Below are 25,907 nucleotides of genomic sequence, written 5' to 3'. Positions count from 1 at the left end.
CATTGTACTACTACATTTACCTTAGAGAGAACGTTGCAGACTCAGATTTTACTCACAAAATATCACAATTAAAATGTGAAGTAATTTGCGGTTGTTTAGCTTTATTCACAGTTTGTTAATATCCAATATCCAACGCTGTCCAAATTGCTCCAAATTCCAAATGCCAAGTTAATTGGGTACCCAGGAAGCAAATTGTGAAGTAGATCGGATGAACGGTATCATTTGAAAGACAACAGACACACACATACACACACATACAGAGATACCTCGATTTATAGTTAGATTCAGCTGTTATTGCACTGAATAAGATCATCACCTTAGCTTTCCTCCTGTTCATACTTGCTGTGAAGTGGAACCTTTGTGACATGACTACACCTTAAGAGATGGGGGTCAAAATCCACAATCCTTGTTTTGTTGATCTGAACCTATACTTTAAGATCCAACCAGCTGACACCAGGTGGTGCCATATTAGAGAAACAAGCCTGACCGAAGACAAGTTATACTTTGCTTTATTTCATCCCTTATTGACTGTTAGCTTAGCTTACCAGGCTAATGTGCACGACGATTTGCACACACATGACACAAATGGATACAGATGATTGTAACAGTCAGAGAGCGAAAGAGAGAAATGTCTTATCATATCATACATGTGAAAATACCCAAAAGGAAGCCCAATCTGAGCCTAAAGCTTTTTCCAATAAAATGGCCTAGACCCGACCTGAAACACAATACCTTTGTCAGGACCTATTAGTCTTAAATGGGATTCCAGAACAGAAAAGAGAGTCTAGTGAAATAAACTGTAAAACAACGATGGCAAAATTAGGATTGGAACCTTGTGGGTCGATTCAGTTCCTGAATTCTGCTATTAACCATTGACCTTTGCTTACTTTTAAGCACGCAGAAGAAGAGCCGGTAAGAGCCTGAGTTTTGATATCTTCTTAGCATGTCTGGATGCTGTCTTGCCTGATCTGTTTGTGCCTTTAGTACCAAGTGGTGGTTGTTCTGTCTTTGGACTCTGGTTGGTCTGTCTAAACCTCCTGTACTCCTACACTGTCCACCTCCCGGCACCAGGCATGTTTATGTGTGTGATTGTAAAGATGTAAAAAGCCCCACTACGGGTCATTTAGTCAGAGACTCATTCTTACGGTCTTCATTTTCAACGTATTTTACAAATGCAAAAGAACTGCTGGGATTAGTTTCCAGTGCAGTTTTTCATTGGTAGCAAGATTTCTATTGTGGCAAGTCTAGTGTGTTGAAAAAAGGCAGAATAAGTTAAATCACTCATCTAGTATCAAGAAAAATGACAACAGTTTTGAAATTCTTGACATTTATTTATTTAAAAAAAGGTTATGGTGTCTTTATTATAGATATTTATGTAGTGTACCCTTGAATAGAGCTGATGCCAAGACCAGTAGAATCCGAGACAAATCCAAGTACGAGCAGTTTTGAGATCAAGCAAAATCAGGGTTGAGTGTGAGTCGACAAAATAGTATCCATTCAATATTCTTAATACTGTTGTCCTATGACCGAATCATATTACTATATTTTAGCCTTTTAAAATGGTCACTGTGTCCGATTAGGTGGTTATAAAGTGTGTTTCCATCTAAACAAGTACGAGTCAAAAAACAAGTACAGGAAAAATACCCACAAGACGGAGACAAGTCCAAGTTAAAACAACTAGGAGACAAGTCAAGACCAAAACCGATGAGACTGACACAAGTCTGGGTCATAACAATCTTGAGACTGACACAAGTCCAAGTACAACAGCTCTGCTCTTGAAATAGTCCATATATATGCTCTGATTTACCTTTGCACCTGAGTTTTCTCTTGTCCTGCAGCTGCTAATCAGTGTGAAAGAAATTTGGGGATGCTAAAAACTGTATTTCGTCTTAGTTGTTAATTTACCCATTTCATGACAAGTCTAAAGTCTTGTACATTGTAACTGTACGTTGTGAAATCACATGACTCTGCTCAGCTGAAATGTTTGAGCCACTGGCCTCCGTGCATTTTGCCACTACGGCTTGTTAGCCCGTGTTGTTTTCATTAGCCATTTTTGTCGGAGACCCTTTGAATGGAAACAATGAGCGCTGCTTCCATGAACTCTATTTCACAGCTCCAAGGACAAAAGAGAAGCATGGAAAGAGGAAACCAGACCAGCGCATAGCCAAACCCAACAAGAGCAACTTAGAGCAATAGACTCCCATGTTTCCCCTCCCTGCCCATATCATACAGGAAAGGCTAGTCTTGCTCTAGGAAGGAGAGAACAGAGGAACTGTGTTGCCTTTACAACACACAAACAAGTCCCTGCGCTGTGATCTTGCTCGAGAAAAATTAAAAAAAAACAGACGTCTTTGCTCGTTGTTTTCTGCCTGATCAGAGCTAAAGGCACCGGCCGGGGTCAAAGGTCAAAACAGCCGCACATTAAGATGATAATAGAATTTCCATTCCAAGTCGTTTCCATGGTTCATGCCATGCTGACAGTACAGTTATTATTATTGGCCACAGTTTGAATAGCACAGCTGGGTGATGATCATCACTCAATGTTAAGTAGACAGTAATGTGTTTGTTTTACCAACCTCAGTTGATAAGCTATGATGGCGTATGTGTATTGTAAGTAATGACATCCTGGAAATTCTATTGTTTTAGGATTTTTTTCCTGCAATGTTTACTATTGTAGTCAGTATGTCAAAATCACAACTGTGTTAATTAATAATGATCTTTATATTTAAACAATCACAAGATCTTAAAACATTGATTTAGACAAACAGAAAATAGTAGTTTTAGTAAAAGCTAAACTAAACAGAAATATGCATTCTTAAAGGGAGACAGTTTAGTGATTGGAGCAAAGCTCCAATCACTAAACTGAAACAAAAGAATCAAAAAAAGAATCAAAAGAGAATCAAAATTTTGTGGCCTAAACAAAAGAATCAATATCCCTGAAGGGGCTGTCCATCGATTTTACATGTCAAAGTCAAATTTCTTGTCGTAGTTAGTACTTCCTAGCCTGTGAAAACAGTTGCGTAATGTCTTCTGTGGCTCCGGAGAAGCTGTGTTACCTCTGAGAAGTGACATAACCCAGGTATTTTGGTTTTGGGTTTTTGAGACTGAAAACACATTTATTACACGCTACCAACTGGGGTGTTGTTTTTGAAAGAACGGTCTAATGAGAAAATGCTATTGAGTTGCATATATGTTTCAGTGTTTTTGGTGCTCGGCCTTTGCTGCACCAATTTTGACCACTTTTTTTGTACATTTTGAGACTGTATGCAAGTGCAAAACTCAAACACTGCAGAGCCTCATTAAAGCTCCTGTTATGACCATGGAAAATACAGATATACCTGCTACTAGAAGCAGCAGAGACAAAAGTTAGTTTGAAGTTGAAACTCAGTGGATGCATTGGGCCTGAAGGTCGTCAGCTCAAGGCCACTAGATGTCAAAACAGCAACAACAAAAATATATACAAACATGTGTTACTATATCCTTGCTGTGTGTGTGTGCTAACCATCTTACCATCTTCCACAACAGTTTGACTTTGGTGACGTAGCTGTCAACCAGGCCATCCACACCATAGAGTACTGTCTGGGGTGCATCTCCAACACAGCATCCTACCTGCGCCTCTGGGCCCTTAGCTTGGCTCATGCACGTGAGTAAAAGCATGCATGCACACACACACACACACACACACACACACACACACACACACACCCACAACACACACACACAGCATACACATTTTTATGATACACATTCTGTAAAACATTATTTAAAGAGGTTGTAGATATAGACTCTTTCTGTACCCTATTTGACTATATACAGTAGGTACATCGGTTCAATAAATGAATTCAAAGATTCTTGACATGAATATTTTGATGTAAACCTTGTTGTTGTCATAACTTTGTCTGTATGTGTGTGTGTGTGTGTGTGTGTGTGTGTGTGTGTGTGTGTGTGTGTGTGTGTGTGTGTGTGTGTGTGTGTGTGTGTGTGTGTGCAGAGCTGTCAGAGGTGCTCTGGTCCATGGTGATGCACCTGGGTCTGGCCTCCCGGAGCGGGGGCGGGTTCTTCGGCCTGTCTATCATCTTCTCGGCCTTTGCCACTCTCACTGTTGCCATCCTGCTTGTCATGGAGGGGCTGTCAGCCTTCCTGCATGCCCTGCGTCTGCACTGGTTAGACACACACACACACACACACAAATAATATATATAATAATATATATATACCCACACACATACAGCTTACATGCATGCTATTAAATGCATAGTATAGGTGTGTATCAGAGATGGCAAAAGTACTCACTTCCTGTACTTAAGTAGAAGTACAGATACTTGTGTTAAAAAATACTCTGGTAAAAGTAGAAGTACTGATTTAACTTCTTTACTTAAGTAAAAGTAACAAAGTACAGGCTTTGAAATGTACTTAAAGTATAAAAGTAAAAGTAGCCTTGCGAATGACAACCACTTTTTATGCAAAGCTACCTGGACCACACACGTTACTAGAGTGCAAGCTGAGAAACTTCAGTGGACATAAAAACCAGGCTCTTTATATGCCATTGTCTACATTTTAAATGGATGTCTGCCAAACATCACATATATGATTATTGTGACAGAGACTGGGACTCCAGCTTAATAAGATTCTGACTGAGTAGCAAGATATGAATTCAATTGTGATTCTGTGAGAATTCACAGATCCAGTTTCTCTTTTTTTAATCTTCCCCTTAACATTTAAAGGAATCTACATGTATGTGTGTGTGCTCAAATATAGAAAGAAAATAAAGGATACAATATGAATTACTAAACATAGATTAATTACTGTAAGAAGTTCCCCATACTTTAAGAGTTACACAGCACATTGGCCAGGAGTCATACTTGATGCCTCCTAGCCTATCTTAAACATCTCTCTCAGATAAGGCCAGGGATGATTGGGAATGTCTTGCTGCTTGTCTGCCTAATCTCTGGGATCTCTGTTTTCTTCATTTTCAATCATGTCGCCGTCCATACTACTAGTGCTAACGCTACCACCATCAAGCTGCAATTATTTGCCGCAAATGAATGCAGCCGAATCGGTCGAGTCGTCTTGTAGTGGCGCGTTACATGCAACATAGCCTACAGTATATTCCCATCCAATTAGATTGAATTCGGTATTGATCACGTGAAAAATAATAACGGTAACTCCAGTGAAATTATTTGAAACTTGTTAGTGAGGACTAGAACCTTATTTAAAACTGATGCTGGTTTCCAACTTCGCCAACTTTCCAGGTGTGTCTGTAAAACACGGACAGAGACAACTTCTCTCTTTTGATGCTTTACAAGCAACGTGAGACCTAGCTAACTCGCGGTGTGAGGCGCGTGTCCGCGCTATTCTCCGACATTACGACCTCTTGTACAAAACTAAAGTAACGAGCCAATTTTTAAAATGTAAGGAGTAGAAAGTACCGATATTCATGTTAAAATGTAAGGAGTAAAAGTAAAAAGTCGCCACAAAAATAAATAGTAAAGTAAAGTAGAAATATCCGAAAAATCTACTTAAGTACAGTAACGAAGTATTTGTACTTCGTTACCTCCCATCTCTGGTGTGTATTTGCAAGGTGAGCACATGCACACATCAGAAACACTCTTGTAATAATAATAATATATATATATAATCGAAAGCATACACCCAGCAGGCTGTCATTGTTCACCTCTTAAACCAGGTATCTCTGCCAAAACTGCACTTCTTCAGTTTTACGTGCACACGAGGAATGCTAGCAAAATGAAAAATTCCTGGCCCAAAGAGGTTTACTTAACTGTGAGCGTACAGGCCTCCAGATAACCTTCCATCCTCCAGCTCCATCGCCTCCTAGCACCACCTCCACCCTGCTGATCCACCCTGCACCAGTGTAAACTGCACTGACACGCAGGCAAGGCAGTGTAGACGAGTCTTGGATTACCCACAGGACCACACTTATGGGATTACCATAGTAAGATACAACCATGCAGTAATTATACTTCATAAAAAGTATGTATTAACAGCTATTAGGAGTAATTTTAACATATTAGAATATAGCAGCTGATGTGGACAGACGTTGTACTGCTTATGACTATGAGGAGAAGGTGTTGTGAAAGTGAAGGATGATAATTGCTCAGTATCTCACAAGGGAAACATCCCTTTCAGCACAGCGTAGATAATTGTATGATTCCAGTGAGTTATAAGCCCACAGGAACAGCTTCGCTGTCTATGTATCAGGTTTAAAATGTAGCTACAGACTGTGAGGGAGAGAGAGGCTTTTCCAAAGTGAAATACTTGATCCATCCAAAGTCAAAGGTAAGAAAGTCACCGAAATGTCAGCTCTATATCTAGTCCATGCAACATGAGATTGATATTGACAACACAAAATGGTCCTGAATTCTGGTACCCTTTTATTTATTACATAAATTGAAGCAGTGTTTGGTCCTGCTTTATAACTGCACAAAAATACAATTTGATATATTAGGGTGGAATGAAAGGATTGATATTATTCAGGCCTCCCATAGTTCAGAGGTCTGTCTGTTGCCTGGCATTGAAACAGTTCTGTCTGTTCCCACTAACAATCCATTTAATATTGGCTCATGTGTGGCAAAATAGAGTTGAGATCAGGTGTACCCTGCTGCATTTCTGTTTAACAGACCATTCCTTTTATACCTATTAAGTGAAAGCAACAAGTGTGTTTCCTTTAATCCTTCTGGTCAGGTTCCTGCACAGAGCACAGAGCCTTATGTCATGATTATGAGATGGATAAACAAAGACAGGGAGAGAATATCCTGTGTGCTTTTGTTGGACAGAGGTATGGTGTTAATGCTTAACTGCTGCTCTCAGGGCTGATTGTTGTAAGTAGGTTTAAAGAGAACTCACTGTCTGTGCTCAGTCTGTCTGTTGCTCATGTAAACTAGTGGAAAGTGATCTGACCACCTTTCAGATATGATCTCAGCTGTCTTTTATCTAGACTGTGTTGTTCTTCCAAGAAATCTACACGTGTTGTATAATCCCACCTATCTGCCTTACACATGGGCCAGCTGTATGTTCCAGGCTGGAGGTCGCGTTGTACAAAGCTGTCTTGCTAGTGGTGTAAGATAGTTACGACAGGCCCCAGTGCAGGCTAATATGACGGGCAATAGTGCACACTAGTTACTAGTTATGAAACACACACAGACACACACACACACACACACACACACACACGCACACCATTAGGCATTCGGTTTGCAGATGTGCTCAGTCCGTCTTGACAGATTTTGCACCTAAACTGGCTGCTATACATTGTATCCTCTCATCACATGATCAAATAGAGACTTTACAATGGACAACATCAACATGCATATTACCCAGCAATCATCATTGCATATTTCTATATGACAAAGAAAATAATAAATTATTCATTTCAGGGGTGCAAAAGTGTCACCTTTTAGCAAGAAACGCAGTTGTAAAGCCAAAATAGGTCATTTGTGTAATTCATGTTGATCTGATGAGTTTATTTAAGTATTTGAGTGCCCTGAACTGATGTCCCCCTTACATTTGTAGCAGTTATTACATCAATTCTAGGTCGAGGTTTTCCCCTATATCCTCCTGCTAAAATTGACTGTAAATCCACATCTAAAGCTCATATTTAAAAATAAATAAATCCTGAGGCATCTTTGTCACCTTTTTTCAGCCATGATGAGTTTGCACCCCTGCATTTAATTGAAATTTCTTTTTTTAAAGTTTTTTTTTATAGTTTTTGTAGTTTATGTAGACTATGCATATCATTTTGTTATAGACTGCTACTATTTTACAAAGTAAAATGAAACCCATGATGGAGATGGGTTTGCCTTTTTGAGGGCATGTATAGCAAATGGCACTGTTTTTTATTTAATGTCAGTTCTTTGAACACAGTTGTATTTCGAAGGTGACAATTTTAATCACTCGCAAGTCCCTCTCCCTCACTGCCAAACACATTGTTGGAGGGCCCGCTCTGTAGTCCCATGGGCCCCAGTGCAACCGCACAACTGCGTTTCTTGCAGACCAGACTGTTGTGGAAGCAGGTGTAATCAGCAGAGTTGAACCAGAGACAATATAAATACAGTCAGTCTAGAATGTGTAATGTGTATTGAAAAGCTAAAAATTGACTCAAGGCCAAAAAACACACTGTTATCTGCATATCAGCAGCTGCAGAACCTTTATTTATGAGAGATACAACAAGTGGAGGCAACAACACGAACTCTCGTAGCAAAATACCTTCAAGAAATAACAGATATTCTTAGTTTCCCTCAGCTCCCTTTTACAACATGGCAACAATTTATAGCATTGCCCTATGGCATAATCTGAATATGTATATATCTGAAATGTTTCATGAGTTGGTTAATGGTACATATGTTTACAGTACACCACCAGATAAAATATATTTTTCTGTGACAATGTTTTTAAAAAACATGTCACACTCTTTTTGTACACAGTTCACCTGAGCACTATTTGTATTCTCAGCACTCGTGCGTTACTCCATAGCTTTGTGAAAAGCCCGAAAAAAGTCTAAACATTTTCTTTTATTTCTTTACTTTAGCAGTGAAATTCACAAGAATTTCCATGATCTCAGTGATGTTTACTGTCTCCACAACCTTAATCCCATATACACCTTCCTGCTGCACCAAATACTCACTAGACTCGAGCACCAAATGTGGATTAATCCACCGCTGAAAATAGTCCCCAACAATTCCTTCTGTTAGAGTAAAATTAGTTAAAAACTACAGTGACCAGCTGTTTTAGGAATTTACTTAACTTTTTCTTTTAAATATTATAAAGATGTATGTCTTCAGTAGGAACCAATGGGGCTTGTGGCTGAGTAGAGAAGTCATAAAGTATTGAGAGACGGACTAATACACAATACACAAATAGAAAGAATCGCCAGTCTCATTCTTTACACCCTAAACCACGATATTCTTATCAGCTTTAAAAATTCAATATTGGTCGGGTGTAGTTCTAATACACAGGTCAACTTTAAAAATCAGCTGCAAAATGGATAGGGAATTCAAATTAGAAAGTTCATTACATGAACAGAATGGAGCTCAAAGTGATTCAATCAATGATCTAACATAAATGAATGCATAAGCTTCCAGTGGCCCACAGAAAGAGGCTGCTCTCAGGCTCCACTCTATGAATGTGAGGTACTTTGTTAATAAAGCAGCAGTGTGTCGGCTCAACAGGTCTCCGCTAAGGTTAAAAAAGACTAGTGGAGTATTTTTCACAGAGGTGAGTGAATGGAAATAGTCATGTTCAAAGTAAACAGCAGTCAACCTGGACCCTCTGCTCTGCTGTCCACTCTTCACACACACATGCTGATTAGCTTTTTGCACAAACACACACACCAACACCAGAGTAAGTCGGGTTTAGTGTGTGTTAGGTACAAGCATTTTTTTCCACCTCCACATCTGTGTGCAGAGGCAGATGAGAGATCTCTCATTTCTTTCCTCTTTTTAAGTGTTGCCCTCTCACAGCTCTGTCAGGCCAAATATTTGCCACAACTGGGAGACATTCCTGGGCACTCCCCTCACTCCCAGAGGCCAGGAACCAGCAGGAACTGAAAATCCACTCTTAGTTTTTTCCTCTTAAATGAAGACATCAGAAGTTGTCTGGATTTGGGGAATTACAGTATCCTAACTGTGGATGCAAGTAAATTTAGTGTGCTGAGAAAAATTCTGAAAACATGGTGCTCCACAGAGAAATAAATATGTAATAACACTGGCAGAAAAATCAGCAGATAAATCAGAAAATGAAGTGCAGCTCACTGGTAGAGTTTTTCTTACCATCTGTAACTGGATTGAACTGAATCATATTCAACTTGAACTTAATAATCCCTTTTTTACAAAATAGTGGACACTCATGAAAGATGATTGCTGCTATCAAAGATAATATCATTGTGAAATTGGTGTCTCTGTGGGATGACTTTTTCATTTTAAGATATAAACCCCTTATTTTAAAAACCTCATCAAATTTGGGGGAAATGGGCGGATATGAAATTGAAACTGTGTCTGCATGTGTTTCCAACTCCCCTCTGATCTAAAACACCAAAGACCCCAGAATGGCTTTTATTTCTAAAACTGATAAAGTTTGTCACATATTCAATAAACATATTTTTTCCCAAATGAGCAGGCAGCACATCAGAGTCTAGTTTTATTGGTAGAGATATAAGAGGGGTGTCAGTGACGCATTATTATGGATCCTACGTAACTTCTAGGCTAGTCCTGCCCTACGAAGCAGTCCGATTGGTATGTGTGTGTAAATGTCTGACTCTGAGACATGTTAAAGGATTTGAAAAGGCTCATCTTCCTATTAGCTTATTGCTTAGCATCTGGTCTGTTCACTGTGGAACATGGAGCTCGTTAAAGCCAGAAATGTGTGTTCCTGCATGTGGAAAGAGTTCCACTTGGATTTCCCCAAATGCCACGCTCTGCTCTGCAGCTACAATGTTTATCTGATGAACCAGTTTCTTCCACTTTCTAATAAGGAACCTTCAAAAAGGGTTTATAACTTTAAACCTTAGTGCTATCAGCTTCCTGTATCTGTGTCACGTGGGCTCCACCCACGGCCACGCCTCTTTAGGAGACTAACGGCAGGTCCTGTGTGTATTGATTCCAATGAGAGAAGTGAATATGAACACAGATTATGACCAATTCTTTCGCCCCATAGTCACCAAATAAAAAATTTGGAGCCACATCAGGAGAAAATTAACTTAGTTTGAGACCTGTTTCTGTCTCAGGACCAAACTCTCACGAGATCTGGCAACACAGAGAAGCTAACGCCGCTGACGTTGGTGAACGCCCTAACAAAACTAATCTCCGTGATGCTAAATATGTCTTTTAGCTGTGGAAATATCTAACATTAGCAAAAGAACATCTTAATAAATTATTCAAATATAACTTTTCATTCATCCACGCGTGGAGGCATACAGTCAAGGGAGAAGCCCATAGAGAGTCCATGAAAGCATCAACAAAATATTTCAGCAACGTTTTGATGGATTGGAAATACTTCGGTATGTGGCAAGTGAATTCATATGAAGTAACATTTATCCACAAACAGCTACCAGAAGACTTACAACCTTCAGACACGTCACATCTACGTCGTCAAGCTCAGTTTGAGGCTGCTCAGTAACGCTCAGCCAGCACCGGGAAAGAGACTTCACTGGTCTCTGTTCGTCTATGGCGTAGCTGTGTCCATTTATTTTACTGTCTATGGTTTCATACCATTGGCTCTGCTTGAAATGTGCTATCTTTAGTACAAAGGATATTTGGTGCTATATACATCATGTATAAGCCATTCATGACAACCACACTTTTAAAACTCATTGACTTGTGTATGATCTTTTTATTTGGTAATAATCCAGCGAGTCTACAGTTAGAAATGTTAAAAATGCATTTATTGAGATTTTTTAATCATTAAATATCTAGTTATAAATTTTAATGAGTCATTAATAAGTTGTTGATAAATGGATTTTGGTCCAATCCAAGTGGTCCATTGGTCCAAATCATTGAATTGCATTTGCAACTGGCAACCCAAAAGTTGTTCTCATTAATGCTAATAACTGATCAATTGAGTTTTAATTCATGATCTGTGATTTATTACCCATTAAAGAAGTTAATCGTCAGGCATGGATTGGCCATCGGGAGTACCAGGAGATTTCCCGGTGGGACGGTCTGTTTGTGGGGGCTGAATGGGCTGCGACTGCCTTTTATTTATTTTTTTGATCGGCCCATAAAGAGAAGAGACATCATATCATTGGCCTACTTGTGTGTCTTTCATATGAACACTGGCCATTCACATCCTTTGTCTTTGACTGACCGGCCCACAGAGAGGAGAGAGATCACATGATTGGCCAACTGGTTTGTCGCTCATCTGAACACTGGCCAATCACATCCCACTACGGCCCTCTTCCATCCTGTCATAGAGACAGGGTGCATTTAAGTCCCGCCCCCACTGGTGGTGAAAATAACACCACAAAGTGCCGGTAGCTAGCTAAAAACACAAGATTTAAGCATGTCAAACAATTATTTTAGCACCCTTTGTCTACCAGAGAGGACAAGTTAGCTGTTAGTAAGCTAATGTTTTAAAAGTGCTATATAAATAAATCAATAAATTGACATTGACAAACTGAGGCACTTGCAAACATAGTATGATAACTTTCTGATTTATTCACATTCCACTAACATAAGTATACTGCATACTGTGTACAAAATGCAGTTTTAGTTGAACTTCCAGACTTGTCACTTGTTTACTATTCAAGACATCTTGATGACAGCCATGCTCCACCCTCAACCTTTAGCCATCTTTCCATCAGGAGCCAGGCAGCCTTTTAGACTCAGTCATACTCTCTTACTTAGCACTCAGCTAATTGAGAGTATTAGGGGCTGGTATGCAAGGTTCAAAACTAACTTTTTGTCCACCATCCAAATGGCTAGTAAATGTTAAAGGCTGCTAAGTCAAGCAAATCTACCATTCTACCAATCTTGAACCCTGCTGGTATGTACATGTGTTGAAGGGGAGTGCAAGGAAGGTTGGTGGGCGGGTCTGGGTCTCAAAAGACCAGGGCTGATTTTTTACCCCAGTCCAGCCCTGTCAGTAGTTACAACTTATAAACCCAAAAGAGTGGCGCTTTAACTTGTACACTATAGTATGAGTCTCGCTGAAAAAAATATGTTTAAAATCTTACATCAGCAGCATAACAATCAAGCTCCGAGCCTCAGTGCCTAGACAACACATGGAAACAATACTCATGTTTCTGCTGGAGTGAACCAGTACTCTGTGGTACATCCTGTACTAGTGTGAGTTTTTTATGTGTGAGTTCACTGACAAACAAGGTTGTCAGTGGTATTTTATTAAAGTCATATATCATCCCGTCACAGTCATGTAGTGCTGATCTGTTCATATGATTATCATCTTTATTTTTTATACACTATCAGCCATTTCACAGGGCTGAGCAGAGAATAGTTCCACTGTTGTGTGGGAGGATTTTACTTTGACTTACTTTAATGGAATGTGCCCTGCCTTAAAGACATAAGAGACTATTTTTTATATATTTTTTTATCATCCTTGGTTGTTTTCACCCTGACAAGAATAAGAATATTATCACTGAAGGTGCACTTTAGTCTTGAAATCCTATATGCCAAATCTCCTGGTTTTTAGCAGACCATCTGTGTCTTCCTGTCTATAAATTATATATATTTTTACAGCTGCACTTTCATATGGCTCTTTGTAGTTTTGCTTATTTGAAGCCAATGTAATTGGACTTACTACTTGTTGTCTGGAGTTTGCACCTTCAAGGTTGAAAGCACTTAATTGATAGTCGCTTTGGATAAAAGCCTCAGCTAAATGACATGTAATGTAATGTAATGTAATATTCCCCTTTGGGGATCCTTTGACTTTTCATTAAGTGCCAATATCGGGTCAACATTTGAATTTTTCCAATACTTTGGTTTATGACCAAACATCTGCAAAACTAAAGCCTCAGCTCAGCTGTACTTGAGTGCTATTTAGGAAACGTTAGCATGCTAACATGCTAAACTAGAGACTATCTTGCGATGGGATCACAACAGCTGCGACGCCAAATTGTGCCAGGGGTGTAAAGTGTCCCTACTTCCACCCATGCTCGGACCACGCCCATCTTCGAACTCTGCCTTCATTTTGATCTCAACTACACCCCCTTTAAGTTTCGTGAATGCATCTTGCACAATTGTGGCGCTATTGTGGTGACAAGTTCTGTCAAACAGACAGACAGAAATGTAAACACCTGGCAAGTACTCTTCTGTGGTAGTTCCAGCTTCAGTAGGTGTCTCCAGGACGCAATATTTCTTTTCCTAGGATGGCGAAGGCATGACCCGCTGTACTTTGCCTCTGATTGGTTGGTTTTCTTACCCTAATCAATATCACTCCTCGTGCCTAAACCTAACCACCCGAACCGACAAAGACAACAACTCCTAGCCAATCAGAGGCAGAGTAAAGCGGGTCATGACTTTGCCATCCTGGAAAAAGAAAATTTGCCTCCAGGACCACATTTTGCCATGATGTCACACACACACACACACACACACACACACACACACACACACACACACACACTCACTCACAAGGTGAAAACAATAGCAGTGTTGCTGTCGCGGCTGGTAAACATTAAACCTGCTTAACATCAGCATGTTCGATCACTAAGGGTCAAAAACAAGCTTTCAACTTCAACTTTTATCCATCTTCCAATTTTCTTTTTTACAATGAATTCATCGATTCATAGCCTCACAGAACCACGTCTAAAGGCCGAAGTGGGGACACAAATATACAAATGGGGATAATCGTGTACACAAAGGCAGTCGCTCCTCAAAGGCACTCATGGTTTTGCACTTGGTTGTACACATGAAAACTGACAGGATTAGTTGTGTTCAAACCCCATCCACTTTCTCACCTACCTACCACACCTGGCCAATTACTGCATAAAGTAGGGCTCAATGTCGGTTTTCAGAAGAGAAAAAGAGGTCAGATAATATAATTTTACAGACCAACTTTCTGCTTCAATTTACCTACCTACCTATACCTACCTACCTATTGTCCCAGCTCTCAGCAATTAAATGAAGTTGTAATAAGCTGGAATTGTCCCTTAATGTGCTGTTCATGTAGCATGACTTAGATTCTGCCCTATCTACCACTTAGAAACACTCTATGGGTTGTAAAGTGCAGTTTTTGCCATAAAATGATATAATGTGGAGCTGTAAGGGCATGATACAACATTTGTAATATGACTACAAAGCAATATGATTTCCCCCCAGTATTTGATCAGTATATCCAGAAACATTTTTCATTTTCATGTAATTTCATTAGTTTATATAATCAGTATATGTCTCTTACTTCCTGACTATGAACCAGTGTTATCCCTCGGAAAGTTACCAAAATTGTCGGTCACAGCCTCCCAACTCCAACATTGGTAAGGGAAGAGGGTTTCAGATGCTGTTCAGCATCCTGGCACCTTTAGTCCTATTAGTCCTTGTTTGTATATATTTACGTGGGGGGGTAATAAGGGTCAAAGTTGCTTGATGAACAGGTGTGTCAGCGACACCACTGTCCTGATCCTGCTCACTGTCCAAAGCTGGCAGTCATTAGATTACACATCTTTTATCAACTGAAAGATAGTTATTCCTTTTGAGAATGATCTTCCTCAGTTCACCCTGATAATATTCAACAGGAAACACTTAATACTCGGGCATTTCCATTGTGTTCCCATCTATTTAACCATACTTGTTAAACCCCAGTTCTCACCACCGATTTCTTTCTGTGTGTCCTCCTTTTTCAGGGTGGAGTTCCAGAACAAGTTTTACTGCGGCCAGGGCTTCAAGTTTTTCCCCTTCTCCTTTGAGAGCATCCTGGATGGACGGTTTGACGAGTGATCAGGCCTCAGCCCCTCCAGCATGATCCAGCAGAGTCCCCAGCCTTCCCTCCTCTGTGTATGTGTTTGTGTGTGCGTGCATGTGTGTGTGCATGAGCCCAAATGCAGCCCTCTGTCACCCTCTAGTGGTCATTTGTGAAACTTGTATTGTGTATGAGCTATAATGTGGTCCTTGTAAAGGGTTTTTCCAGGGCACATGTGCCAAGCTGTACCCATACTGGAGCTTCTATTGCTGTGGCACAGTACCACCACTGTACTCAGCACTCAGCATGTTCACCTCTCTATAATAACATCTCATCTGCCAGCTTTCCTTCAAATTCATCCATTACCAAATATATTTGGCAAGGTCTGTGTTCTTGTAGACAAATGTGGTTTGTAGGCAGAAGTAGACAAGTCGCCACTACTGCAATGACACCTAACTTGTAGAAATGTCTATAACACTGTAATGTATGCAAAGGATTTCACTATTTAAGAGCTTGTTCCAAAAAATCTGTCCAGTGGAGCCTGTAACATTGATTATATTTTAAAAAGTATAGTCATCAAAGACTATTAAAAAGGTTATAATCTACAAAACCTAGATTTAAATTCAGCCCAGTTTTAACACAGGGCTAGACGTCTTTTCTGCTCTGTGCTGTTATCAGCTGCTCCAACAACAAACTAAGACTTAGGAAAAAACGGAACTTAAAATCCACAGTGCTCCGATCCATTGAAGTTATTTTTACTTTTTTAAATCTCCAGTATTATTAAATCCTCATGTTTGGATCACATTCTGAGCAGCTTGTCATCAAAAGGCTGAGTGATGTGCCTGCAATGGGCCGTTGGTGAGCCGCCACCTGGACGAAATTCCACTTTTTTATTAAATGAAATTACATTATGTTGTATTTATCTATTAAGTTATGCATTTCTTCTGATCGCACTTCAAGGAATTACGGAGTTTGATTATTTAAATACTGGCCAGCCAATATTCCTGCTGGGTTAATGACCACACAGCACTTTTATTTTTTCCCAAAATCCTGAGTCACAACCAGTTTCAGACTAGAGCTTTGTGACTGAATAACTTCCACATTCACACAGACTGCTGGTTGGGATGAACCCATCTCTGCTTTCACTGTCAGTGAATTGAGTTCCACTCTGCCACCGCAGTAACGCCGGCAGTGCTTGATAAGACATAAATCAGCTGCTGGATTCGTCTATACCCCTAAACCTTAGCATTTTGGTGGCAAGTCTTCTCCTAACAAACTGCACTATAGTTTTGTTGGAGGACGGTTAGGGACCACACTGAGAAAACAGTGTGGTTCGGCGGTGTCTGTTCAGACTAGTCTCGCTTGACCAGACCATCCACTACGCTGCGGAGCGGAGGAGGGTCTGGCTAGTCCACATAGCATTCCTGGATGGGAGAAAAACGTGCTCTGGTTTGTCGGCATTTCTTTAAACGTATCAGAATCGTCATGGGCGGCATTAAGCCCCGCACGGAGCCACGAAACTCCGATTGGACAGATAGTCTAGCTAGCTGTCTGGATTTACCCTGCAGAGATCTGAGGAGCAGTTAACCATAGTCCTCAGAAATCCACCAGAGGTTAGAACGCCAACACAGAGACAGAGGAAGGAAACGGATATCTGCGAAAATACATGCGTCCGGCGGAATTTCGCTGCGATTTCCCAGAAGTGGAAGGTCAAGGATATAGACTAGTTCAGACAAACGGAACCAAAATCCCGAGTTCTGTGAAGGGAGCCTACCTTACGTAGATGTACAGCTTGGAATAGTTAGGCAGTGGAAAAACCTTTGAAGATTGATCCTGCTCATGGAAATGACTGTGAGACCAGCTGTCACCTTACTCCGGGGTAATCAGAGAAACTACACACAAACCTTGTTATAAAATCTCAGTGTTTACTCTAAGCTTGAAGTTTTACTGCACCTCTGTTACTCCATCCAAAACAATTGACTACTCATTAGACAGTGCAAGGGTATAACAGTATTGGGACACAAATCACAAGAACTGTTCTACGGTGTATTTGTGTGCAGTTAGAATACACTTCATTGGTAAACACAGTATTATTAAAGGCCCAGTCATTTTAATTGCTGAAATATCTGATTGTAGTGCCATTACCAAAAAGGGATCTGAAACATAAACAGTCACATGAAATGTATTTGGAAGAGAAAATGAAGGCAAACTGTAAAGTTATTAAAGTTTGCAGACCAATTTTCTCAACTTTGACTACTTGATCTCAGCAGTTACTTAAATCAAGACCCAAGTACGAATAAGATGGAATTATCCTTTAAAGTGCTCATATTATGCTTTTTGGCTTTTTCCCTTTTCCTTTATTGGAAGATGGAACAGAAGTGAGGGTTATGTCTCACTCTGTAGCTAAAACAGAGAGCTCAACACACAGGGTGAAAAGAGGAGCTACAGCAATGTGAAGTACAACAAAAATATGGTATTTATTGAAAATTAAACCATGTAAACCTATTCTGGTACAACCTCTAAATACAATTATGAAGCATAATATGATATATATATATCATATATATATATATATATATATAGTACAGGCCAAAAGTTTGGACACACCTTCTCATTCAATGTGTTTCTTTATTTTCATGACTATTTACATTGTAGATTCTCACTGAAGGCATCAAAACTATGAATGAACACATATGGAATTATGTACTTAACAAAAAAGTGTGAAATAACTGAAAACATGTCTTATATTTTAGATTCCTCAAAGTAGCCACGCTTTGCTTTTTTTGATAACTCTGCAAACCCTTGGTGTTCTCTCAATGAGCTTCATGAGGTAGTCACCTGAAATGGTTTTACCTTCACAGGTGTGCTTTGTCAGGGTTCATTAGTGGAATTTCTTCCCTTATTAATAAAAAAGCAAAGGGTGGCTACTTTGCAGAATCTAAAATATAAGACATGTTTTCAGTTATTTCACACTTTTTTGTTAAGTACATAATTCCATATGTGTTCATTCATAGTTTTGATGCCTTCAGTGAGAATCTACAATGTAAATAGTCATGAAAATAAAGAAACACATTGAATGAGAAGGTGTGTCCAAACTTTTGGCCTGTACTATATATATATATATATATATATATATGATATAACCTCTAAATACAATTATGAACCTGAAAATGAGCATAATATGAGCACTTTAATATTCGACCTATGTAGCATGGCTTAACTTCTGCCATACAGTAGCTACCACTTACTATGGGTTGTAAAGTGTAGTTTTTGCATTGAAATGACATAATGTGGAGTTTTAAGGCCATAATACAGCATTTGGCAATATATGTAATATGACTTCAAAGCAATATGATTCCTCCTAGAAGGCTATTTGAGCAGTATATCCAGAAATCAATGTTTTTTTTTCTCTTCATTTAATTTCACTATATACTCCAGTTTATAGAATCCCGGTATGGATCAAATTGATGTATTGATTTGTTCCTATGTGACCATGACTCAGTGTTATATTGAGAGGTGTCCTTGATGAGATGGAGACACGGTGCCCCTCTGTTTGTGGATCTGTAACTTCCCTGTGTTATACCCATTCTGTGTGAATTGGTGTTGTAAACCAGTTGAAGAGCTGAAATGATGCATTTAGCCTAAAATATCTAAAAAGTGAATTGTTTAAAATCCCTTCCAGTTGCTTCAGAAATGTGGGGAATAACGTCACTCATGAAAGAATTGTGAAACAACTTTGTTCATCCTTTGTTTATTTTTGATATGTACACTACTTTTCCAACATATCCTAGCTTTAATTTTAAAATCAGTGTGTAATATTTTCAACAACTTACTCTATCTGGTCACTACACCCATTAAAGATTAAAAGGGCAAAGATTTAAAGGGTGCTGTGCTGCACAAAAACATCTCTCTTCTGTTCAAACTGAGGTCCAGTTTGGTTACACAATAGCAATCATGTTAGTCTGATAATAAAAGTTATTATATAATAATAATATATATATATATATATATATATATATATATATATATATAAATATATATATACATGAAATGATTCATCATCTGATGCCAAAAGGCTTCAGAAGAAAAGAGTCAAACGTGCAACTGATGGAAGGTAATGTGTTTGTGATCAATAATAAACAGAGACCTGGGGATTCATCTTGTGTCCTGTTTTTTCTCTTTCTCTCTGTGGGCAACGCAGATAAACCAACAGGGGCCCCGCAGGTCACAGGGCCCCTGTGTGGCCAGTTAGTTTGTATTATACTGATTCATTACAAAAAAGGGTTGGTAAGTAGGCTATTACATGGCATAAAATAAAGGACCTCAAACTTGTATTTTTTTTTTAACCTAGAGCCCATTCCACCATGTTTTTGTGATTAATGGGAACAACAATTTTTGAAATTGGTCTGGTGTTGAGGGCTCTCCCTCAACACCAGACCAATGTAGCCGACCGCCGCAAACCTGGCAAGCATATGGAAAAATTGCTGTTATACTGCCATGCTTTTGTGCATACTGTTACCAGGTCAACATTACCTACGCTCTGTCCGCAGCTTTCAATTTCAATTCAATTCAATTTTATTTATAGTATCAAATCATAAGAGTTATCTCAAGACACTTTACGGATAGAGTAGGTCTAGATCTGTATAATTTACAAAGACCCAACAATTCCAGTAATTCCCCCAAGAGCAAGCATTTAGTGCAACAGTGGCGAGGAAAACCTTCCTTTTAGGGAGAAACCTGGGACAGACCCAGGCTCTTGGTAGGTGGTGTCTGTTATATAGTCACAATAAAGATAATGGAACTATGACTAGAAATGAAGCTCAGCGCAAATTCTTTCAGGAAGACCTCATTAACCCAATCACTACTCATTCTTAAATCAAATCAGCTGTTCAAGAAGTGACGCTGTCAGTTAAACCAATCAGACTTGGCCACGAGTGTCAAGGGCCAATCACAGCCTTACAACTCTGCTTTAAATCTGTTCTCTCCTTGTGCTGTCAGCTGTCGTTTCAGGCAAAGCGCTCGACCCTCCTCCTCCCCTGCCGCCTCCGGTCGTTGTGTTTCTCCCGGCTGACCGCTCCGTTGCCTCTTCCGTCCGGTCTCTGGTCTCTTCGCCGCCGCCACCAGTGTCTGGACTCCATCGGGGGGTTATGTTCCTATTCCCTACCCCTTTAAGAAGATAATTAATTCGATGGAGTCCAATCTCCAAAAGACTTTGTACATTCAATATCATACAGTTGTACAATAAATATCTTTGCATATCTGCAAACGAAGTCTCTCCTGATTGAAATAGTAGTTGTAGTAATTCATGGTGTAGCAGGGCACCGCAGGACACAGAAGGGCGTAGCAGGACGTAGCAGAGCACTGCAGGGCGTAGCAGGGCGCTGAGCAGGACCACGGCGGCAGCTGCAACCAAGATTTAGGTGCCACAGTAATCCAAGGAAAACTGCGAGGTGAGAAAACACAAGGACTCTGGGGAATAAGCTCCCCAGAGCTAAGTTAGTAACAAGCATTTCTGGGACATGAGTGCACACAGATGGAAAGAGAGAGGAGAGAGGAGCTCAGTGTGTCAAAGGAAGGAAGTCCCCCGGCAGTCTAAAACTATAACAGCATGACTAAGAGCTGGTCTAAAACCAAACCTGAGCCAGCTCTATATGGGTTGGTAGATGAATCTGCTATGAAGAGAAGCAGTTCCACTTTTCTTTAGGAAAATGTGCTCTAGTATACGATTTATTCTCCTCTTTGGCTGACAGTAGTCAGTGGTGGACTCAGGCTGTCTGAGGAGCAGGGGCGAAAAAAAATAAAAAGGGCACCAGCTGCATGCAATGGGGCATAAGCGTGCAGAAATATGGGACTGCATCATGCTTTCTCCATTTAAGGGCATGCTAGAGGACATTGCATCATGTTTTCTCTACTTGAAGGGCACCCTGGATCAGGTTTTGTCCATTTAAGGGCACCCTAGAGGGCACTTTTGCCATAACTTCAGCTTGTCCGTGTCCTACAAAGGTAACATTAGTCTATGAAAGCTGAGCGAAGTGTAGCTCGAAATTAAGTTGGCAAAATTCAGAATGCGCAATTGAAAATATTTTAGATTACACTAAGCTACGTTTTCTTCACTCCAACAGAACAAACTCTCACCCATCACTCCTCTCTTTAACGCTCACTAGCGTTTCCATGGTTCTCTCCCAGCAACAAGGTCGCCTCTGATGAAATTTTCTGAACGTAGTTGTCAGACACTTATAATAACAATCTAAGCCTGTCAGTGGCAAAAAACAGCACTTTTAGTGGATGTACATTGACTGTGCATAACCGCAACTATTACATTGCAGGTTTGCGGCTGCAGGGCTCTCGCTTAATACTGGACCAATTTCAAAGATTGTTATCCCCATTGGTCACTTAGACACAACAACATGGGACAACATAGGTGAGGATGAAAAATACAGAAATTCCCTTGTAAGTACACACTGTACACTGTAGACAGGGTGGACAGTAGTGGAGTCCAGCGGTCCAAACCAGGACTAAGGAAGTGTAATTAATGTTGGTTTACAAAAGCAAACCTGCATACATTCAAATATTTAGATGGAAACTTCTGTAAAGCGTGACATTCATTTAAATCCTTTGGAGAGGGAAGATGATCAATAACATGGATCAATGGAAGGATTCTGCAAAGGAAAATAAGAACAGCCAGGTTTGGCAGGTCTTCTGTTCCTTTAGCAATGAGAGGGACAGCGCAAAAACACAGGGTCCAATGGTGTTTAGGTCTGAGCTATGAGAATCTGACAATCTGTATGCAATATTTGTATGGTGCAATGTATGTATCTATATATGTATATGTATTTATATATGTAGCCCACTGCACATCATAGTGTTATGAGTGTATGTATGCTGAGGGGTACCTGGAAGTGCTCTGTGTGTATGTGTGTGCACACATAAGTGCGGCTGTGTGTTTGTTGGAGTGTATGTCAGAGTGAGCTTGGAAATGCTCTCCCTGTGTAAGTGTGTGTGTGTGTGTGTGTGTGTGTGTGTGTGTGTGTGTGTGTGTGTGTGTGTGGGCGTGCCCGTGTGTGTGTGTGTGTGTGTGTGTGTGTGTGTGTGTGTGTGTGTGTCTGTGTGTGTGTGTGTGCACGTGTGTGTGTGTGTGTGTCTTAGGGGGATGGAACAGGGAAATGGCATGTGAAATATTTATATTTATATCAATATTCATATTTGTATCTGTTTTTATGACTTGTGTATCTTTCTGTATCTGCACCTTGACCACCCGCATTTCCCTATTTTGGGATAATAAGAGTTTAGCTTGACCTTATAATGTTTGTAGCCAGTTAATGATTCATTGATTTTCTCCCTGCTTTTCTCTCACACCCCTTCCCATGAAGTAGCCAACCGTGTGCGTTCAACTCACCTTTCTTAACATAAGGCTGGCCTCTGACCACAAGCCTTGTAATATATTCCCAAATAAGCCCGTACAACATTACTTGTCATGGTTTTCATTTTCCAGTCCTCCTGTGTGCCTCATTGTGTCTAACTCTGCTGTCGATTCAGACCCTGCCACTCATCTGCCTGGCCTCCCATCTTCTCTTCTTCTTCTTCTTCTGATTTTTATTGGCGGTTTGCAACCAATTTACCGCCACCTACCGGACTGGATTGCGAAACCGTAGATTAGCAGAAAAGAAAAAAAAACTCAACAAAATTAGGATATACTGAACTAAATTCCCTCTAGCATTCCCCATGCTGCATCTCCAAGTAAATTTACTGTAAAGGCTACTTTAGCTTCTCTTAATGCTAATCTCAGTTTCTTCCTTTCCTTTTCATAGCCCCTACAGTCCAGCAGCACATGCTGCACAGACTCATGCTGATCACATTGTATACATCTACCAGTAGGGTGTTTACCTATTATGTGGAGAGTTTTATTTATTCCAGTATGTCCTATCCTGAGACGTGGAAAAATTGCCTCTTCTCTTCTATTTCTGCCTCTGTCGTCTCGCCGACCCAATATGTATTTGAATGTTATATAGATGTCTTCCTGTGTCATTTATGTCCCAGTATTCTTGCCATACTATTTCCATTTGAGGCTTAATAATTGCTTTGCTTTCCCACTTAGTTTTACTAAGTGGGATGTCTATGTCCACAATCTGGGATTTAGTTGATGCTTGGCCAATATGTCAGCATCGTCGTTTCCATCTACACCTACAAGGGCAGGAACCCACACGAAGCAAACCTTTACTTCCTTATTGTACATGCTGTATAATAAATTATGTATTTCAAAAATTAGATATAGTCTGCATGATTTCACTGTTTTTATGCTCGTAAGCACTGCCAGACTATCCGAAGCAATTAGTGCATTCATTTTTTTATTTTCTCCAACCATTCCAATGCTAGTATAATAGCGACAGAAGCTCAACAGTATAAACTGATAAATGATCTGTGGCTCTCTTCTTAATACATATTGTGGAATGTAAACTGCGGCTCCAGTACGTCCAGTCTCAGGATCTTTCGAACCATCTGTGAATATCAACAACTTTTCTGCAGTGTTGCTCAATATAATGCTGTACTACAGTATATTCCCAGTATATCTCTGCTCAGACTTCTTTCTCAATTGCTGGATATTTAAATCTACTAGTGGCATCACAAACAACCAGCGAGGAATAGTTGATGACGGGACTGTTGGACTATATTTCCTGAACCTATATTTTCTGCTTTTACATTTCCTATCCACCCAACACTATGAAAATTGGACTTGTTATGCTCCCCAAAATCCTGCAAAATGGTCTTCGTAGGATGAAATATTCCATGACCTTGAAAATGGACCCAATACACCATGATAAGCTTTACTCTCCTAATCCGCTGTGGCATTTCCCCCATTTCAATCTGCATTGCAGCTACTGGTGATGTTTTAAATGCACCACTACAAATATGTAGAGCCTGAGCCTGCTGTACGTCAAGCGTTTTAAGATTAGTCTCTGCTGCAGATGCATATGCTATGCAACCATAATCTAGTACTGCTCTTATAAGTGCCCTATATACATTTAATAATGATGCCCTATTCGCTCCCCAATCTTGCCCTGATAGACATTTTAGTATATTATTGATCTTTTTGCACTTGTTTTTCACCTTAATAATATGTTGACACCAAGTCAGCTTTTCATCCAACAAAACCCCAAGAAACCTAACCACTCTGACCTGCTCAATTATTTGTCCACATAATTTCACAGTTACTAATATATGTCGTTTAGCAAAGCATATGACTTGTGTTTTTTCAATTGACAGTTTAAATCCCCATCTATTAGTCCAGTCTTCCACTTTGTATATTGCAGCTTGCATTTTGTTTTTTAAATAGTCCAGGTTTCGACCACTAACCCAAAGAGCCCCGTCATCAGCATAAAGTGATTTTCCTACATTATGTCCAACCTGTTCATAGATGTCATTGATCATTATATTAAACAATAATGGACTACATACACTACCTTGCGGAGTTTTCTACTGAGTACTTATTGGAATATTCTGTACCCACTTTTACTTCTATTGTCCTCCCAAACATGAAATCTAACACCCAGTTGTACATGTCATATGCTTTTTCAACATCAACCTCCCATCATTTGATTCACTTCACCTGCTCATCCTCCCCATTCAGCTGTTCCCTATTCACTCATTAGCGGACTAGTATATCACCAAGTCATTTCCACCAGTCCTCTGCCAGATTGTCTCAGTGCTGTGGCCTAGCTTTCCAGTATTTTTGATTGTTACCTAGTTTTTTGACCCTGTTTATGCCTTTTGGACTTCGACTCTACCTGCACTTTCATATGTCTCTTTGTAGCTTTGCTTATTTAAAGCTAATGTACTTGCACTTACTACTTGTTATCTTGAGTTTGAACCTTCACAGTTGAAAGCACTTAATTGTAAGTCGCTTTGGATAAAAGCATCAGCTAAACCTGCCTGACCCTGTTTGCACCTTAGCCTGCCTGGAGTTTGCTTCAAAGTAAAGAACTTTTTTTTGCTTCTACCTTCTTTGGCCTTTTGGTGCTTTTGGGTTCAAATGTCTCAGATCCCTGATATTACTGTTATGTTCATTGATTTTTAAAGCTGCAATAAGAGACAAAAAAACTATTAATGCTCCTTAAGTTCTGATTTGGTCTACCATGTTGTGAAAAAATATCTGGCTCTTGTTTGTGTGCTTATTGTTCCACTCTCTTTACCAGCTACTCATGCATTTTGACTCCACGATTTGGGCCTGGGAGCAGCTGCACTCTGTGTTACATAAGAGTTGGTGAAAGCTGTTAGGAGCTAACCAGATGTTGGAATCAACAAGCTAGTACTAGGTTGCCAGTACTTCCATCTTGATGTGATCTGATGTACTGTTATCCAGAATGAATGTGTGTATACATTATTTTGTTTTGAAAATCTTTTCATATACACATCAGGCTGGCTGGTCAGCTTTGGAAGAATGACTGTGAGCACTTTAGAGCAAACACGCACTGTATTTCAGTAGGTTAATTGGGTGTTTTGCGTTAAATGTGCAGGTCTGACGTTAATCTCATTGTAGCCTCGCTTTG

The 25,907-nt window shown here is 39.9% G+C and overlaps 1 protein-coding gene across 2 annotated transcripts in view; it reads left to right on the top strand.

Moving 5' to 3' along the window:
• Window positions 1-17,602, top strand: part of LOC120551259 (V-type proton ATPase 116 kDa subunit a1-like) — a 47,026-nt gene extending 29,424 nt beyond the window's left edge. For both annotated transcript variants that reach the window (XM_039788542.1, XM_039788541.1), the window contains exons 19-22: window positions 895-912; window positions 3,526-3,643; window positions 3,992-4,163; window positions 15,308-17,602. In XM_039788542.1, coding sequence (XP_039644476.1) covers window positions 895-912; window positions 3,526-3,643; window positions 3,992-4,163; window positions 15,308-15,401 — 402 coding nt within the window. In that variant the 3' untranslated portion in view covers window positions 15,402-17,602. The remainder of the gene's footprint in view (window positions 1-894; window positions 913-3,525; window positions 3,644-3,991; window positions 4,164-15,307) is intronic.
• The last annotated feature ends 8,305 nt before the right edge of the window (window positions 17,603-25,907 follow it).

This window comes from Perca fluviatilis, chromosome 21 (assembly GCF_010015445.1).
Source record: "Perca fluviatilis chromosome 21, GENO_Pfluv_1.0, whole genome shotgun sequence".
Classification (NCBI taxonomy): Eukaryota; Metazoa; Chordata; class Actinopteri; order Perciformes; family Percidae; genus Perca; species Perca fluviatilis.
Note: the sequence above shows the minus strand (reverse complement) of the source record. Positions and strands in the feature narration are given on the sequence as shown.